The 18602-nt window shown below is 60.9% G+C and overlaps 1 protein-coding gene across 3 annotated transcripts; it reads left to right on the top strand.

Moving 5' to 3' along the window:
- The first annotated feature begins 179 nt into the window (after positions 1 to 179).
- PALM (paralemmin) lies at positions 180 to 18151 on the top strand. 3 transcript variants are annotated; one of them, XM_054650182.2, is made up of 9 exons: positions 180 to 404; positions 7960 to 8008; positions 10311 to 10391; positions 10464 to 10594; positions 11638 to 11758; positions 11895 to 11916; positions 12100 to 12162; positions 13751 to 13882; positions 15447 to 18151. In XM_054650182.2, exons 1-9 carry the CDS (start codon positions 400 to 402, stop codon positions 15989 to 15991), a joined length of 1149 nt encoding a protein of 382 aa, XP_054506157.1. In that variant the 5' UTR covers positions 180 to 399; the 3' UTR covers positions 15992 to 18151. The 3 variants fall into 3 exon arrangements, with proteins under 3 accessions (XP_054506157.1, XP_054506158.1, XP_054506159.1); XM_054650183.2 differs by lacking the exon at positions 13751 to 13882 and having other exon boundaries at positions 229 to 404; XM_054650184.2 differs by lacking the exons at positions 12100 to 12162; positions 13751 to 13882 and having other exon boundaries at positions 230 to 404.
- The last annotated feature ends 451 nt before the right edge of the window (positions 18152 to 18602 follow it).

Genomic DNA, 18602 nt, shown 5'->3' with positions numbered 1-18602 from the left:
CCCTGACAGGGGCTGTGCTCATGGAGAGGCTCTGATTGCAGCCCCTCCAACCCACCCCACCACCCGCTTCGGGACCCCCAGAACCTGCCCCAGCTCCGAGAGCCCCCCCCAGGCCGGCTGAGGGGGTCTGGACCCTTGTGGGACCCCCAGGAGCAGATAACCCAACCCTAGCGCGGCCCGAGGCCGGCTGATGGGCGGCGGCAGTGGCGGGGCGCGCCCGGCAGACGGAGCTGTGCGGGAGGGAGGGAGGCGGGAGCACCGGCGCGGCCCCGACATCCCTGCGCATCCCGCAGCCCCGCCGGGGATGCCGCCGCCCGCCGGGCCCTGAGCGCCGGGACGCCGGCGGCCGCCGGCCCCGCTCCGCCGCTCCCCGACCCCACCGGAGCCGCCGCCGGGACCATGGAGTGAGTACCGGAGCCGTGCTGGGATCCCGGTACCGGGGCCGCGGCTCCCCCGGGCCCCGCCGGCTGAGACCGCAGTAGCGGGGAGGGGGGAGCGGGGAGCGGGGGCCGGGGCTCGGGACCCCCGCACGGGGCTGCGGGAAAATCGCTCCGCCCGCTCACGGAGCTCCTACCGGGGGCTCCCGCACCCCCGATGCCGCGGCTGGGAGTCCGAACACGGGGTCTCAAATCCCCCTGCTCCCGGGCACTCGGCACCCCAAAACCGGAGGCTCGCACCCCCCTGATTCTGGGGATTCAGCACTCCGGTTCTGGAGGTTTGAATCCCCCCGTGCTGAGGTTTGGGACCCCCCAAAACCGGGGGTGGGGCTCGCATCCCCCCCGTTCCTGCGCTTGTGACCCCAAAACTGGGGGCTCCCATCCCGCCGGATCCCGGAGCTCAGGACCCCAATACGGGGGGCGCCCATGCCCTCGGTTCCGCGGCTCGGGACCCCCATCCCGGGGCCTCCTTGCCCCCGGGGCCGCTCGGCAGGTGCGGCCCCTCCCCGGTCCCGGCTCGGGGGGCAGCAGCGGAGGCCCCGGGATTGGGGTGCGGGGGTGCCGAGGGTGCGAGGGGCGTCGGGGCTGGCAGCGGTGCAGGAATCGGGGGGAGGGGGTGGACAGGGCGTTTATTTTTGTGTTTTGAACCTGTTGTTGCTGCTGCGTGTGGTGGGGTGAGTGGGTGGGAAGAGCTGCGGACCCCTCCCTGCGCTGCACCCCCGGCCCCTGGCCTGGGGAGGCGGCTGTGGCCGGGGGGATCCTGGTGAACCGGGTCCCAGCTGGACAGACGGACACTCGGGGAGCCCGGCCTCATCCTTTGTGTGCTGCGGTGGGGCCCTGACCGGAGCCGGGCGGGTGGGGGAAGGACGGAGCCGGCAGAGGCCACTAGGGGCTGGTGGCCACCGACTGTCCTGCTGGTTTTGCCCCTCTGGGGACACCAGGAGGGTGCCAGGGCCTGGGGGGCTGCTCGAGGTGCTGGAAGGCAGCGCTGGCCCTGTCTCACCCAGGCCTGGTGGCTCTCCAGCACGGTGAACACCCCAGCAGCTGCCTGGGGTTGGCACTGGGTGCTCCTGCAGGCGCTTTGGGGTCAGCCACCCTCTGCTCCTGGTGGGCACCTCACCCTCGTGGGCACCTCGCCGTTTGTGGCACTGGGTGGTGACACGAGGGGTGCTCAACAGGTCCCTCTCAGCACATGGGAGCCCTGAGAGGCCATGGAGCACTGGGGAGGGGTGGGCTGGGGGCGTCCTGGGCTCTGGGGCTGGAACTGAGCTGGGGGCAGCAGCAGGGCTGTTGTGGGAATTGGGGTGCAGCAGCTGCAGGGCTGGGGAGGCAGAGAGGGCTCCCTGTGCTGCTGGGCCGGGGCTTGGGGCAGCTCCACAGTCCCTGCAGGAAGGAGCCTCTTTGGGGAGGAAAACGTGCGTGATTTGCCAGAAGGCAGCAGCGAGGGGAAGGGCAGAGCCCGGGGTGTGCCGTGCCCTGGGGAGGGGGTGAGGAGCTGCCAGCCTGGGCTGGGGCTGAGCTGGGGGATGGTGCTGGACAGGCTGGTGGCTCCTGGGCTCCACATTCACCCTGCTCTGCACCAACCCTCCCAGCAAGGGCCAAACAGCCCACAGAGGGCTGCAAAGGGTTTCTCCTTCCAGCACCTGCCAACATCTCTTTATTTTGAGTGAAAATCTGCAAGTGACCCGGGGTGGGGGGGGCACAGGCACGAAGAAAAACAACAGAACCCCTCCAGCCACTCAGCTCCAGAGCCTGGCTGAGGGGCTGGAGGATGAGGAGGGCCCCAGGGCAGCTGGGGACACGGCAAGGTGCTGCCACAGTGCCACCCTGGCTCCGTGGCAGCCAAGGGGTGTTGGGGTGGGCACTGCTGGGGTGGGCACTTTGCCCTGGCTCCTGCTCTGCCTTGGCACAGGCAGTGCCTGGAGGAGGGCTCTGGCTGCCACAACCCACTGGTGCCCAGGGAGCTTTGGCAGAAAGTTTCCAACTCTGGAAAAGGCTGTGCTGGTCCCACTGGAGCTGCTCTTGTGCCCTCTGCTCCTGCTGCTGTCAGAGCTCGTGAGCAGCTGCAGATTCTGCATTCACATCTGGCTGCTCTGCTGCTTTGTCTCACTGGCTGCTGTCCCCCTGGCTTTGAGGGTGTCCTTGGAGTGAGGGCTCTCCTGGTCCTGCCTTCCCTGGCTGGAAGGTGGCAGTTGCAGGGGAAGGAGGGAGATTTCTGCCTGAGAAATAACTGAGATTTCTGCCATAAGTCCTTTGGGAAGGGACTCGAGCCCTGGCTCTCTGCTGGCATCCAGGGAGAAATAAAACCCAGGCCAGACCCTGCTGCCTCCAGAAGGGATCAGCTCTGTCCTCCTGTCCGTGTGTCCAGCTGGAGCAGCACTGTCACCCTTCCCAGCTGTCCCAGAGGAGGCCACAAACCCCAAAACAGCTCCCCACAACAACACCCTACAACAACAACACCCCACAACACACCCCAAAAACAGCTCCCCAACACAGCACCCAGCCCTGCCTGGGGCTGGCAGATCAGGGGGTTCAGAGCTCACAGGGCCTCCCAGCTGGACCTGCCTTGCTGGGAGGAACTGGGAGGACCTGGAGCAGGTTTCCTGGGAAGCTGCTGCTGCTGGTGTTCCTGCTTCCTGGCCAGAAACAGCCCCTTTCCCCAGGGGGGTGGGGGTTCATGGGGCTGCACTGAGCTGGGAGCTGAGCTGGGCCTCCAGCAGGGGAGGTGGCCCAGGAAAGCTGAGGAGGTGGCCCAGGAAAGCTGAGGAGGTGGCCCAGGAAAGCTGAGGAGGTGCCCTGGGACAGGGCTGGGGCTGGAGGCACAGCCCAGCTTCCTGCATCCCTTCAGTGCATCCTGAGACAAGCAGCCCCCAGGTCCCAGACAGGAGCCACTGTCAGGGACAAGGATGAGCCTGGAGGAGGGAGAGGAGCCGGGTGGATCCTGCCCCAGACAGGTTTTTCCTGGGTTGGGCCCAGCCCCTGGGCTTGGCACCGAGCACTGAGCTCCCTGTGAGCCCCCAGGGTGTCGTCCCCCGTGTCCCTGCTCTTTCTCCCTGCTCCTTGTCTGGGTGTCAGGGCTCCCAGGGGTGCCCCTGCCTGGATCCACCTTCCTGCTGCCTCGTTGGGACATCATCTGTGCCTGTGTTCGTGGCATTGCTGCTCCTGGCACGCAGGAACCCAGGGACGGCTGGTGACAGGGGACAGGTGCCACATCCTGGCCAGTGCCAGCACTGCCTGTCCTGGCCAGCCAGTGCCCCTGGGGGTGGGGAGCAGCCGGCTCCGCTCCCATTCATGAATCCTGGGGGGAGTTTCCTTGCTCCTCTAACTGGAAAGGAGCTGGAAACCCAAGTGTTTGGAGGGCACTTGAACCATTGTTTGAAAGATCTGTAATTTTCCAATCAAACTCCCTCCCCGAGCCTCCGTTCATCAAATATTCATGGGATCCATTTTCTCCTGGCACTCCCAGCCCACGTCTCAGCCCGAAGAATCAATCAGGCAGCTCGGCTTGCTCTAATGCATCTGCGTTTTTCGGGAGCCTGGGGCTGCCATCTCCTCCCCCCGCCTGTCCCTGTCCCTGTCCCTGTCCCTGTCCCCTCCCCGGGCAGGGGGATGGCTGAGGCTGTGCAGGCCGCTGGGAGGAGTGTGATGGGCGCTGGGGTGATGCAGACAGCGTGGGGCAGGGCAGGGGGGGATGCCCTGGATGGATGCAGCAGGACCTGAGCATGGCCACGCTCATTCCTGCCCATCCCTGCCCATCCCGCTGCCGCTGATGCATTTCCCTCCATGGTTGATGCGTGGCGGCCCCGGGGCGGCTGCAGCCCCCTCCCCTTCCCCTCCCTCCCCTCCCTCTCCTGCCGTCGGGGGCGTTCGATCGCGGCCCCGCTGTTCATGGCTTTGTGACAGAGCTTTGCATCCTCCCCGCGGCCGCGTCACTCCGGGCTCCTGGCATGGAACAGAGCTGGAAATCAGCGCTGATGCCTCGATTGCTGCCTTTGCCACACAGCCCGCGCCTGCACGGCGCTGGTGCCCATGCAGGGAGCTCTCCTGGGCTCCCCCAGCCCGGGGCTGAGCGGGCGGGGAGGGAGAGGAGGGCAGGGGAGCAGCTCGAAACGGCTCTTCACACATTCGGATGAGCTAATGGGAAAAAGCGGAGGAAGGCAAATAAACATTATTGTTTCATGTCAGGCGGGGAGGAGACAAAAGGTCACGGGCTTCCCTTGTGATGGTGGGAAACGGCAGCATCAGCAGGGCTGGAAAGAGCTGGAGAGCCCAGGGAGAGCCCAGGGACAGCACGGGGGTGTGTGTGTGTGTGTGTGCTCACACGTGTGTGTGTGTGTGTGTGTGTGTGTGTGTGTGCTCACACGGGTGTGTGTGTGTGTGGGTGTGTGTGTGTGTGTGTGTGTGCTCACACGGGGGTGTGTGTGTGTGTGTGTGTGTGTGTGTGTGTGTGTGTGTGTGCTCACACGGGTGTGTGTGTGTGTGTGTGTGTGTGTGTGTGTGTGTGTGCTCACACGGGTGTGTGTGTGTGTGTGTGTGTGTGTGTGTGTGTGTGTGTGTGCTCACACGGGTGTGTGGGTCCAGCCTTGGGCCTGGGGATGGCTCCTGGGAGCCCCCAGGGCCTCATCCCCCATGTCCCTGCTCCTCTCCCTGCTCCTTGTCTGGGCTGGTGGCTCCTGAGGAGCTTGGTGGCTCCTGGGATCACCTTCCCACCTTTGCTGGCACCCAGGATGGATCAGGAGCACCAGAACCCCTAAAGATGCCCCAGATATGCCACGGCTCTGGCTGGCACTCTGTCAGGGTGCCAGGCCTGGGGAGGGCACTCCAACCCCTGTGGTCCCTCTGCTACCACGAGCAGGAGAGCCCAGGGAGAGCACGGGTGTGTGTGTGTGTGTGTGTGTGTGTATGTGTGTGTGTGTGTGTGTGTGTGTGTGTGTGTGTGGGTCCAGCCTCGGGCCTGGGGATGGCTCCTGGGAGCCCCCAGGGCCTCATCCCCCATGTCCCTGCTCCTTCTCCCTGCTCCTTGTCTGGGCTGGTGGCTCCTGAGGAGCTCGGTGGCTCCTGGGATCACCTCCCCACCTTTGCTGGCACCCAGGATGGATCAGGAGCACCAGAAGCCCTAAGGAGGCCCCGGTGATGCCACAGCATTGACTGGCACTCTGTCGGGGTGCCAGGCCTGGGGAGGGCACCCCAGCCCCTGTGGTCCCTCAGCCACCACGAGCATCCCCCCACATCCCCCTGAGCATCCCCCCACATCCCCTTGGCACTCTCCCGTTGCCATGGCGCCGTTGCCATGGCACCGTTGCCAGGGAACCGTCGCCAGGGAACCGCCTCCATCAGTCACAAGGGCCCCAGAGACAGGTCAGGGCAGGCAGGATGGGGGTTTTGGGGGGCCTGGGACCCCCTCCCTCCACCTCAGTGCCTTGTCCCAGCAAGCAGGAACTGGGGGGGTCCCTGCTCAGCCCCCCAGGATGGATCAGAGCCCCCAGGGCAGGGTCTGAGCAGGCTCTGAGAGGCTGCAGCGAGGGGCATCCAGGCTGTTTTGTGTCTCTCCCTGGGCCAGGAAGATTTCCTGGCGTCTGACCTGGGAATGTGGAGTCTGCAGCAAATAATGGAAAATAAAAGAGGATGGAGGAGGGAGGAAAAAGCAGAACAGAATGTTTCAGGAATGCTGTAAAAGTTTGGATCTGTGGAACAGGGCGAGATCCAGGAGAGAAACAGGGCTGGGAGTGCGGGGATGCCAAGGGCTGGGCTGAGGGGACCCAGAGCAGGAGGGAGCTCGTGATGAGGGGGTGTGGGGTGGTGAGGGGCACAGGGGACACCCCAGGGGACGCGGGGGACACGGGGGTGTGAGAGCAGAGCCCTGCGCCTGCGCCGGTGGAGCAGCACAAACAGCACAAAAATAACCACCACAAAAGCAACACCTTCCCCAGGGTTTGTTTTCCTGGCCTGGATTTTGTGCATCACAGGGATCCCCAGGGTGTGGGGTGAGGGGAGGACGGCGCCTCTGAGCAGCTCCCAGTTTGTCGCTGCCTTCGAGGAGGGAGCAGAGGCTCCTCTCAGCCTGCAGAGCCTGTTTGAGTGGTGGGACAGGCAGTGGGGAGCCCCTGGGAGGGCACACACACAGGAGGGCACAGCCCAGGTGTCATCTGTGGGGCTCAGCACCCCCATCTCTGTCAGACTCCCTCCCTGGGCGCACGGAGCCCACCTCTGCCCCTTGCTCTCGGAAGGAAGCAGAGCTGATCCGTCCCTGACAATACCTCAGCGCCTCCCACCCTAATTAGTGCCGCAGCTCAGCGCTTCATTAGCACCGTCTGGCCAGCAGCCAGCGGCTCCCCTGGAGCGTCCCGGTCCCACCGGGCACTGCCCCGCACCTGGAGCCCCGGGGCTGGGCTGGGCAGGGTCACCACACCCTGGGGACAGGTGGCTGCGGGTGGGGGATGATCCCTGATGATCCCTGGCAGAGCCGTGCCGGGCCAGAGAGGAGGCTGGCAATGGAGGGGTCCTGGCATGGCTGGGCTGCTGAGGTGCCCACGGGGGGCAGAGGCTGCTGGGTGTGTGTCTGAGTGTGTCTGTGTGTCTGTCTGTGCATGTGTGTGTCTGTCTGTGCACACGTGTGTGTCTGTCAGTGCATATGAGTGTGTCAGTCTGTCTGTGCACGAGTGTGTGAGTGTGTCTGTCTGTGCACATGTGCATGTCAGTCTGTCTGTGCACACGAGTGTGTCGGTGTGTCTGTGCACATGTGTGTGTCTGTCTGTGCACATATGTGTGTGTGAGTGTGTCTGTGCACACGAGTGTGTCACTGTGTCTGTGCACATGTGTGTGTCTGTCCGTGCACATGTGTCACTGTGTCTGTGCACATGTGTGTCTGTGTGTGCAGCCCGGAAAGGTCACAGCCGGGGAAAGGTGTGAGCAGCCAAGAAAGGGCTTGGAAATTGGAATGGAAAGCGTGAGCCAGACTGGAACACAGGGCAGCCAGCAGGGCCCTGCTCCAGCCCCTCACAGCCCCAGCCCCTCACAGCTCCAGCACCATCCTGCTCCAACATCTTCCTGCTCCAGCACCATCCTGCTCCAGCCCCTCACAGCTCCATCATCCTGCTCCAACCTCTTCCTGCTCCAGCCCCTCACAGCTCCAGCCCCTCACAGCTCCATCATCCTGCTCCAGCACCATCCTGCTCCAGCACCATCCTGCTCCAGCACCATCCTGCTCCAACCTCTTCCTGCTCCAGCCCCTCCGTGCTCACAGCTTCCATCTGCACCACGCCAGGACTGGCTCTGCATGAGCTGAGTGCTCCAGGGGCTGGGCAAGGCAGGATTTGGGCAGGACAGGGGCCAAGAGGTGCCTGGAGGAGCTGAGCAGTGAGGGGTGGTTGGTGCCAGGGTAGCGAGGAGGAAGCAGATGGTAAGAAGGAAGGGCTCAGCCTTTGTCTGTGTCCCACAGTGCCCGCTCTGGTGGCTGCACGCTGTCCCAGTGAGCTGCCCGTGCTATCCCTGCTCACAGCTGCTCTCTGCTCTCTCTCCGCAGGGTCGTGGAGGCCAGCACGCTTCAGCAGGAGAGGCTGCAGGCCATCGCCGTGAGTCCCTCCCTGTCCCCAGGGCGCACAGGGGCAGGCACGGGCAGGGAGGAGGGTGCGGGAGAGCCGGGGCAGGTGCTCAGCCCCAGACTGGGGGTCTCCAGCAGCTCCATGAGGACTCAGAACGGCCCGGTGGGGGCTCTTCTTGGGGTGCCACAGCTTGAAACAGGGACAGAGCGAGCAACAGGCAGCTGAGAGGTTTAATTAAGGAGGCAGCGCCTTGACGAGCCCCAAGTGAGGGAAATGAGTGATGATTCCTTCCCCAGGAAGGGCTGAGGATGCTGCTCTCCAGCCATGCCCAGCATGGGCACTATATTATATTAATAATATTATTATAAATAACTATATTGTATAAATATATATTATAAATATATATAATATGTAAAAATTATAAATAACTAATTATAAATAACTATATTACATATATTATGTTAATAATATTCTATAAATAACTATATTCTATAAATACATTATATAAATATATATATGTATATAAATTATAATAAACTAATTATAAATAGCTATATTGTATATATTGTATTAATATTGTTATAAAGAACTATATTCTATAAATATATTACAATATATTACAATATATTATATATTATAAATAACTAATTATAAATAACTAATTATAAATAACTCTATTATATATTATATTAATTATATTATTATAAATAACTCTATTATATAAATACATATTATAAATAGATATTATGTATAAATTACAAATTACTAATTTTAAATAACTCTATTATATATTATATTAAAAATATTATTATTAATAACTATATAATAAACATATATATTATAAATATACATTATATATATAAATTACAAATAACCAATTATAAATAGCTATATTATATTTTATATTAATAACATTATTCTAAATAACTCTATTATATAAATACATATTATAAATACATATATAAATTACAAATAACTAATTATATCTATATTATATTTTATATTAATAACATTATTATAAATAACTCTATTGTATAAATACATATTACAAATACATATATAAATTACAAATAACTAATTATAAATAACTATATGGTATATAATCTATTAATTAGGGAGCAGCTGGGGGCCCTGCTGAGCGACCCCTCCCAGCTCAGAGCAGGGCAGGGGGGGCTGCCTGAACCCACCCAGCGCAGCCCCGGTGCCCAGCCCCGCCGGCAGCCGGCCGATCTCTGCCGCACAAAGGGCAAATTGTTCTGGAGCAGAGCAGAAAGCGCCGGGCCTGACTCTGCTGAAATGATCTGGAGCAGCCTCAGGCCGGGTGGCAGCGAGGGGGGGACGAGGCAGAGCCCGCGGGGCCGGCCGAGGGGAGCGGTGACATTTGGAGATGGTGAGCAGAGCAAATCCTCCACACCCTCAATGCTTCCGTTTGTGCCAGGGAGAGCAGGGATTCGGTACCAGCCTTGCTGGGGGGTGTTCCCAAGGCTGGTGTGAAAAAACGCCAATCTCTTCTTTTGAAAATTTTAAAATTTTAAAATTTTTAAACATTTTAAAATTTAAAAATTTTTGGTTTTAAAATTTTAAAAGTTTAATAGTAATAAAATGGTTATAAAAATAGTAATACGATTAGTATTAATAAAAAATAAAATACTACTAAAATAAAAAAATAAAATACTACTAAAAATAGTAATACGATTAGTAATAATAATTTGGACAATTTGAATTAGGACAATATGAGACATTAGAGACAAAGAGTTACAGGCAGTTCGGGTACCTTTTTCTGGGCAGCACAAGCCCGAAAAAGGACACAGTTAACACAGGATTAACCCTTAAAAGCAACAGCCTGTTGCATATTCATACACCTCATACACGATGCATAAATTCCATTCAAACACAGGATTCTCTCTGGCCAGTGTCAACTTCTTCCTCTGAATCCTGACAGCGCCTTCGAGGTGGGAAGAAGTTCGTTTCTTCTGATAAGAGGGCCATAAATTCTCTTTCTCTGAAAGATTTGGGTGTAAACATTCAGGTGTCCTGTGGCTGCTACCCCGGTGTGAGTCCTTTCTTTAAAAAAAAGTATCTTACATAGCATCGTTTCTATTTTAACTCTTTGTTATAACCTAAAACTACATTTACCACACTACTCAAGAGAATTAACACAGCACCACTTTCCAACACAACGCGTACAATATTCACTGGAACAATTGCCTAAAGCCAATCATAAATTACACATTTTTCACACCGGGAGCCTCAATCCCCGGGGGTTCCCCCTTGGCCCCGCTGCTCTCCCCGTCCCCGCACCGACCCCTCCCCGCCGCTCCCGTCCCTGCAGGAGAAGCGGAAGCGTCAGACGGAGATCGAGAACAAAAGGCGGCAGCTGGAGGATGACAGGAGGCAGCTGCAGCATCTCAAGGTGAGAATCCCCCCCGGGAGCCCGCCCTGGCTGGGGAGGGCAGGACTGTGATCCCCTCCTTGTGCTCCCCAGTCCAAGGCTCTGCGGGAGAGATGGCTCCTGGAGGGAGCCCCAGCTTCTGCCTCCGAGGAGGAAGAGGCCATGAAGAAACAGATGCAGGAGGATGAGGTGAAGACCAAGGAGCTGGAGGAAACCATCCAGAGGTAACGGGGCTGGTGTGGGGATGGGTGTTGGGGTGCAGTTGGAGGGCACAAAGGTCCCTCCAGAGACCCCTGGGCACCCCTCCAGCATCCCTGGGCAGGTGGGTGCTGAGATTCAGGTGCTGGGAGCAAGGCAGGGCACGCTGAGCTTGGAGCTGCTGTGTGATGGTGCTCACAGGGGTCTCAGGTTGAGGGAATACTACCACCTGTGTTAGACAGTGCACCTCTACTCTAAACCAATCCCAAAGTGCCACCATCACAGCAGAAGATGGAGGCCAAGAAGAAGAAGGAGAAAGGCTGGGCACACCCAGTTCCCTCCATCTTGCCTCCTGAACCCCCATCCCAAAAACCCCAAAATCTACTTTTCCACCCCGTGATAACTTCACTGCTATTCTACCTAAACTGTTGTGGCTGCTGATCTTCATACAAGGTTGGTGATTTGCTCCATGGGTCACAGTCAAACCCACAGGTGTTTTGGGCTCTGTGCCAGGGTCTCTGAGCCCCTGGCAGGGCTCTTGGCACTCCAGGGATGTCCTGAATTCCCTTCCTGAATTCTGACACCACTGGAGCTTGTTGCTCTGGCCATTATTGATATTTGCCATTCCCAACTTGTGCCACCATCACAGCAGAAGATGGAGGCCAAGAAGAAGAAGGAGCAAGGCTGGGCACACCCAGTTCCCTCCATCTTGCCTCCTGAACCCCCATCCCAAAAACCCCAAAATCTACTTTTCCACCCCGTGATAACTTCACTATTATTCTACCTAAACTGTTGTGGCCTGCTGATCTTCATTTAAGGTTGGTAATAATCAAACTCACAGGAGTTTTGGGCTCTGTGCCAGGGTTTCTGTGCCCCCTGGCAGGGGTCTTGACAGCCAGAGAGTTGTTCTGGGTTCCCACACTTTTGCTCTGCAAAGACACAGCCACACCAGAGCCTGTGTGTCCCTGCACCTTGTGGGGACAATCTGGGTGTCCCCTCTCCCCTGCCCTGTGTGGCTGCACCACAGTTCCCTGTCCCACACTGCTCTCAGCCCTGGCTCTCCCTGCAGGCTGGAGAAGGAGCTGGAGATGCTGGAGAACAGCAGCTCAGTGGCTTCCACCAAGGAGAACCTGGCAGAGGCAGCAGCCAAGGAGGAGAAGAAGGCTGAGGCTGTCCCCAACACGCAGAAGGTGGGCAAAGCTGCTGGCCATGGGGTCGGGGTGCCCACCCCTGGTGGGTTTGGGGGTGTGTGGGTGGTGGGTGTGCACACAGAGCCTCTGTGGCACCTCCTGGAAGCTCCTATAACCTCTCCCTTCTGTTTTGCAGAGTCCCCTGGGCACAGTTAAGGGTAGGTGAATCCTGATCCCCCCTTGGCCGTGTTTCAGCACCAGCCGTGCCCTCCTGCTGCCCTGAGGCCAGGATGGGTGGGCAGAGCCCGACAAGAGCCCTGGCCCCGTGTGCTCTGGGTGGGCCATGGGGGGACACTCTGGGGCACAGCAGGGCTCAGGCCGTGTCTCCTCTCCATCTCCAGCTGACAAGAGGCTCTCCAGCAGCCCCATGAAGGCAGTGGAAGGCAGTGAGATGATGAAGGCGGGTAGGTGCCCGCTGAGCTCCTTCCAGGCTGCTTCCCCTGCCCTCTGTGCCACCCTCAGCTTGCTCGATGCCTTCCCAAGCCCAGGGCACTGAACATCCCTCATTGGTTCTGCTTTCACCCCACGGTTGGTTTGTGGCTCAGGGCCCTTCCCTGAGCCCTGCTCCCTGTTTCTGCTCCAGTTCCACCCTTCCTGCTCTGTTTGCAGCTGCTCTGTGCAGGGCGAGGCAGCAGTGCCAGGCACAGGGAGCTGTGGGGCACATGGGGCCAGCCTGCCTGGGCTGGGGGGGGTTTGCTCTGCTTTGGGGCAGAGCTCAGGGCAGATCATGGCACCAGCATGGGGCAGAGCCCATCCTGGGGTCCTTGGATGGGGCTGAGGGGACCCTGCTGCAGGAGTGGAAGGAGAGATGCCAAGAGTCACCCATCCCATGGGGGCAGAGGGGCTGTGCCAGCTCCAGCACCCTCATGGGGTTTGCACCTCCCTGAGCATGAGCCTGGCTCCCAGCCAGGCCCCAAGGGCAGCATTTCTCACTGCCTGGACAGACGGACACAGCCCCAGAGCCACAGCAGCCCTGCAGGTACGGGGATGGCAGCAGCACCAGCATGGACAGGGGTCCCAGGAGGAGGGATGTGCCAGGGGTGCCACACCTGCCTCTGCCATTGACTGCTCCTTGCTGCTGCCTTGCTAACACTGCTGAGCCCTGCTGGGCACTGCTGAGTGCTCCTGAGCCCTGCTGGGCACCACTGAGCCTTTCTGAGCCCTGCTGGGCATTACTGAGCCCTGCTGGGCACTGCTGAGTGCTCCTGAGCCCTGCTGGGCACCACTGAGCCTTTCTGAGCCCTGCTGGGCATTACTGAGCCCTGCTGGGCACTGCTGAGCATTGCTGGGCACCACTGAGCCCTGCTGGGCACCTCTGAACACTGCTGAGCCTTGCTGGGCTCTACTGAGCCTTGCTGGGTGCTGCTGAGTGCCACTGAGCCCTGCTGGGCATTGCTGGGCACCACTGGGACCTGCTGGGCTCTGCTGGGCACCACCGGGCACCACTGAGCCTTGCTGAGCATCGCTGAGCCCTGCTGGGCCCTATTGACTCTTGCTGGGCACTGCTGGGCACTGCTGAGCACCTCTGAGCCCTGCTGGGACCTGCTGGGCCCTGCTGAGCCTTTCTGAGCCCTGCTGGGCACCACTGGGCCCTGCTGGGCACCGCTGAACACCTCTGAGTGCTCCTGAGCCCTGCTGAGCATCATTGGGCACCACTGAGCCCTGCTGAGCATCACTGGGCACCTCTCAGCGCTCCTGAGCCCTGCTGGGCACCACTGAGCCTTTCTGAGCCCTGCTGAGCCTTGCTGGGCACCTCTGAGCCCTGCTGGGCACCGCTGGGCGCTGCTAACACCACTGAGCCTTGCTGAGCATTGCTGGGCACTGCTGAGCATCATTGGGCACTGCTGAGCTCTCCTGAGCCCTGCTGGGCACCTCTGAACACCTCCTCACCCTGCTGAGCCCTGCTGGTCCCTGCTGAGCACCACAACGCTTCCTCCATGCTCCACGCTGCCGCCAGGCACCGTAACCCGCGCTGTCCTCTCTGTGTCCCAGCCATGTACTCGGTGGAGATCACCGTGGAGAAGGACAGAGTGACTGGGGAGACCAAGGTCCTGTCCAGCACCACCATGCTGCCCCAGAACCACTGCCTGCAGGGGGTCAAGGTGTACGAGGACGAGCTGAAAGGTACGGGCCGGCCCACGCCGGTGGCAGGGGACAGGGAGAGGCCACCTGCACATCCCAGCAGCATGAGGAAGGGCAGGGGCTGCTCCTGAGGACAATCCCTCACCAACCCCAGCCCAGTGGATCGCAGGATTGTCATGGCAGCACGGGGTGGATGGTCCAGGTGGTTTGCACGTCGTGACCCTGCACTGCTGCAGAGCAGAGAAGAGGATCTGTGCTGTCCAACACTGTCCCATGGGCAGGAAATGTGCACCAGCACCGTGCTGGCCTGTCCCACAGGCTGGCAGCAGGGAGAGTGGCTGATGGGGATGGTGGAAGTGCAGCACCAGGACTGGTCCCTGTCTGCAGCTCCTGCTGCTTTTGGGAACATCTGGGAATCTGCTCCAAAGGACCATTGTGGTGACAAGGACCATCATGGTGACAAGGACCAGCCAAACCCAAGGGACCATCGTGGTGACAAGGACCAGAAGTGGAAGTGGAGCATCCTAGTGGGAACTGTGGTGGCTGAGTGGACCAAACCCCTCTTCAAGGAAAACACAGCGCTCCCCTTCAGCCCCTCTGTGTGGCCATGGCCCCTCTGTTTGCCAGGCTGGTCACTGTCCCTGTCTCAGTGCCTGCCCATTGACCTTCACATCATGGCCCAGGTCAAGTGGAGAACACAACGAGCCCTTGTCTGCTCTGGCCATGACATCTCTGCCCCCAGTGCCACGAGCAGTGGGGTGGGAGAGCCCCATGCGGTGGGGACACGGCAGGGCAGCAGCTGCCCAGCATCCCTGGGGGCTCAGAGGTGGCACTGGTGGCCTGGCAGTGTCACAGCAGCCCTGGCTGCCAGCAGACTCTGTCCTGCCATGGCAGCTTGGCCTGGCACACAGCCGTGGCTCCTGCAGGGCTCACTGCGCCTGAGGCTCTGGGAACAGCTCCTTCCACTGGGCTTTTATTTCAGTCTCCCTGGCTGCTGCCAGGTGATGAGAGAGGGTCTGGCAGCAGCTCTGGGGTGCTGGGAGAGTCCCAGCCTCAGTGGCAGCACCTTTGGAGAGGGGAAGGGGTCGCTCTGTGACCAGAGAGGGGAGGGTTGGGATGGTGTGGGGATCCCAGCCTCAATGGCAGGAGCTTTGGAGAGGGGAAGGGGTCACACAGGAACTGGGGCTGACGGCAGCAGCTTTGCCAGCTCACCTGGTGCCCCCATCCCAAGCCCCTCTCACCCTCCCTCCTCAGTGGCAGCACCTTTGGAGAGGGGAAGGGGTTGCTCTGTGACCCCAGAGGGGAGGGTTGGGATGCTCTGGGAGTCCCAGCAGGACCTTTGGAGAGGGGAAGGGGTCGCTCTGTGACCACAGAGGGGAGGGTTGGGATGCTCTGGGAGTCCCAGCAGGACCTTTGGAGAGGGGAAGGGGTCGCTCTGTGACCACAGAGGGGAGGGTTGGGATGCTCTGGGAGTCCCAGCCTCAGTGGCAGCACCTTTGGAGAGGGGAAGGGGTCACACAGGAGTGAGGCTGACGGCAGCAGCTTTGCCAGCTCACCTGGTGCCCCCATGCCGACCCCTCTCACCCTCCCTCTCTTGTCCCCGCAGTGGTGCACGCCGTGAGCGCCGAGGACGGCGCCCTGCAGAACGGGGCGCACCCCCTGAGCTCCTCCGAGGTCGATGAGCTCCTGCACAAGGCGGATGAGGCCACCCTGAGCGAGGCCGGAGGGCGGCAGACCCCGGCCAAGGGCGGCACGGGCAGCCAGAAGGCGACGCCCAGGCGGGAGATCACGGGGCTGCAAGCCAAGGTGCCACCGGGCGAGGGGACAGAGGGCAGCCAGGAGCAGCAGCCCGTCACCATGATCTTCATGGGCTACCAGAACGTGGAGGATGAGAACGAGACCAAGAAGGTGCTGGGGCTGGAGGGCACCATCAAGGCGGAGCTGGTGGTGATCGAGGATGCCGAGGGCAAGGCGGAGCCGGCTCTCAAGGACCACACGCCGCCCAACGGCACCGCCCTGGAGCCGGCGGCCGCGCAGCCCCTGGGCGAGGAGGGCTCGGCAGGGCAGGGCGCCAACGCCACAGATGCCAAGGAGGCCGAGCAGGAGACAGACGTGAAGAAGCAGCGCTGCAAGTGCTGCACGGTGATGTGAGCCCCACGCCGAGCCCCCTTTCCCCCATCCCACCGGACACCGGCCCCTCTTTCTGCACAACCGGGGAGATCCAGCGCGGTGCCAACAGCGGGGATGCCCGCCCCGCGTGCCCGGTGCCAGCCCCGTGCCGCCCCCACCAGCGCTGCCTGTGGTATTTATTAGTGCCCCCCCTCGCCCCACGGTGCGCCCAACCCGTCCCCACCACAGCCCCTCTGTCACCGACACCGTCCCGCCGCCGTCGGAGGATGGAGCCGCCGGGCAGGGGATCGGAGGACGTCGCTGTGTCCGTGGATGACTCCCCGGGAGCCAGCAGCCCACGGCGGGCACCGGAGCCAGCCCCGTGCCAGCCCCGTGCCAGCCCCGTGCCAGCCCCTCCCTCCGTGCCTCCATCATCCAGCAGGGCCGGGTTTGGCTCTGTTGGCCGCCGGCTGCCCCTGGACGTCTCTGCTCCATCTCCTCATCCCCGCGCTCCCCAAGGCCTCCAGGGCAGGGCGTGTGCAGGGCACGGAGGGCAGCGTCCATCATCCCTCCCTGGCACTGGGCTGTGCTGATGGCCAGAGCCACCTGGGGCTCCTGCAGGGCCTGCTCTGCTCCTCCTGGGCTCAGCTCCACGTCTTGGAGGCCTCACTGTGCCAGCTGAGGGGGCTGAACTGTGCCAGCGAGGGAAGGGCATGGAGGGCAGCGCCCATCCCTCCCTGGTACCCGGCTGTGCTGATGGCCAGAGCCACGTGGGGGTGGCTGACCCCATCCTGCAGGGTCAGCCCAGGCTGTCCCCAAGCCTGCTCTGCTCCTCCTGGGCTCTGCTCCACGTCTTGGAGCCCTCACTGTGCCAGCTGAGGGGGCTGAACTGTGCCCGTGTCCCCCTGGGGCAGCTTGGGGGGCTCAGCCCTGTGGGGCAGGAGTGGGGTGGGGGTCCTGTGGTTCCTCGTGGCAGCAGCAGGGTGGCCCAGCATCCTCTTCTCCTGCTCCCTTCCTTTCTCTGCCCCTCAGCAGCTCTGCAGAGCCACGTTCTGGGCTCCTGGGCTGCAGCTTTGGGGCTCCCCAGGCTGGGGGAATCCCCAGTTCACCCCAAATTTAGGCACTGGGAGCTGCCAGGGGTCTGGTGTCCCACAGAGGGCAGCCTAACCCTGCACCCCAGCCCTTCAGTGGGGATTTCACCACCAGCACCAGCGTTTCCTCCCCACTGAGACCAGCTGGGGCAGGCAGGGGGGGCCCCATGGTGCCCAGTGCCCACATCAGCTGCCCCTGAGCTCTCCAGGAGCTTTGGGCAGGCTGCAGCCAGGTGAGGGATCCTTTTCCAAATGTGAGAGGCTTCCTTTTGCCCAGGGATCCCCCAAAACGTGTGTGGGGCAGCGCCCAAGCTGCCCAGCCCACCAGGACGCCGCTGGTTGAGCAGCCAGGAATGGGGCTCAGCTCCCCCAAGGATGGGCCTTTCCTTCCCCCACACTCCCCCCGTGTGAGCAGTGCCACCCCCTGTCCCCCTGCCACCCCTGCTGTCCCCCAGGTGCCACCCAGGCTGCAGTTTTGCCCCCATTGGAGTCACTGCAGGGCTCAGGGGGTGCCAGCCCTGTCCTGAGCCCTGGCCGGGCACCCACAGCCCCTGGGAGAGGCAGGGCTGGGTTAGGGGGGTTTGGGAGGGCACTGCCAGGGCATGGGGGCCTCTCCTGCCCGCCCATCCTCTGCTGGGCATCACTGGAGCCCCATTGCTGCAGAGCAGGGCCCAGGTGTCCCCGCAGTCCTGGGGGCAATGTCACCTCTTGCCACCCCACAGCAGGGGCCAGCACCACCCACCCATCCCAGCCGGGCCCTGCAATGCCCCCAGCCCCAGTCTGGGGCTCTCTCCCCACCCCTGGCACCCCCTGCCCCTCGGTTGGCTCTGACCCCCAGCCCAGTCTGGCCCTGGGGGCGGTGGGGGGCAGGAGCAGCCCCCGGGCGGGGCGTGGGGTGTGACAGGAGCGGCTGCTGGGCCCGGCACCGTCCCCACCCCGCCCCACAGCCCCTCCGTCCCCTCCCAGCTCTGCTGAAGTGCACTTCCCGTGCCCCTGAGCTTTTCACTTGTGCCGAAGCCGTTTGAATTCCTTTCCCTTTGCCATCCCATCCCATCCACCCCGTTGTTTGTAAAACACCCAAAAACGAGCAAATAAAACTGTGTGAACAACCGGCCTGGAGGCACCATGGGCGGGAGAGGCTGGGCTGGGCATGCTGGGAGGGTGCGGGTGGAAGGTTTGGGGTGGGTTCTGCTGTTCCCTCATTGTGTGGGCACAAAATGTGGGGAGAGAGGGGTCTGGGGCACCCAGGAGGCTGGGAGGAAAGGGATGAGGGGTGATGCTGCCCAGGTAACGGGGATGTGGCTGCCCAGGTAAAGGGGGGGATGCCCCCAGGTGCCATCACCACGTGGCCAAGGGTCCTTGTCCATCCGATGGTTCAGGTCCTGCTTCTGCCCAGGGCAGGGATTCCAGAGCTCTCTCCTGGGGCAGTGGGGCCTCAACCCTTGCTGGTGCCAGCCCAGGTGCCAGCACACGCCCTGAGGCGGGCGTGGAGAGCTCCTGGCTCCTTGGCATCACCTGTGGACTTTGGCTCAGCCCCAGGGTAGAACAGGCTCTGCTCACCT

This window comes from Agelaius phoeniceus, chromosome 29 (genome assembly GCF_051311805.1).
Source record: "Agelaius phoeniceus isolate bAgePho1 chromosome 29, bAgePho1.hap1, whole genome shotgun sequence".
Lineage (NCBI taxonomy): Eukaryota > Metazoa > Chordata > Aves > Passeriformes > Icteridae > Agelaius > Agelaius phoeniceus.
The sequence above is the reverse complement of the archived record's forward strand: the minus strand, read 5'-3'. Positions and strand labels throughout refer to the sequence as shown.

Excerpts from the sequence above, each read along its gene's own strand:
- PALM (XM_054650182.2), top strand. Across the intron at positions 8,009-10,310 it reads AGAGGCTGCAGGCCATCGCC|GAGAAGCGGAAGCGTCAGAC; the intron begins GTGAGTCCCTCC and ends CCGTCCCTGCAG. Across the intron at positions 13,883-15,446 it reads GTACGAGGACGAGCTGAAAG|TGGTGCACGCCGTGAGCGCC; the intron begins GTACGGGCCGGC and ends TTGTCCCCGCAG.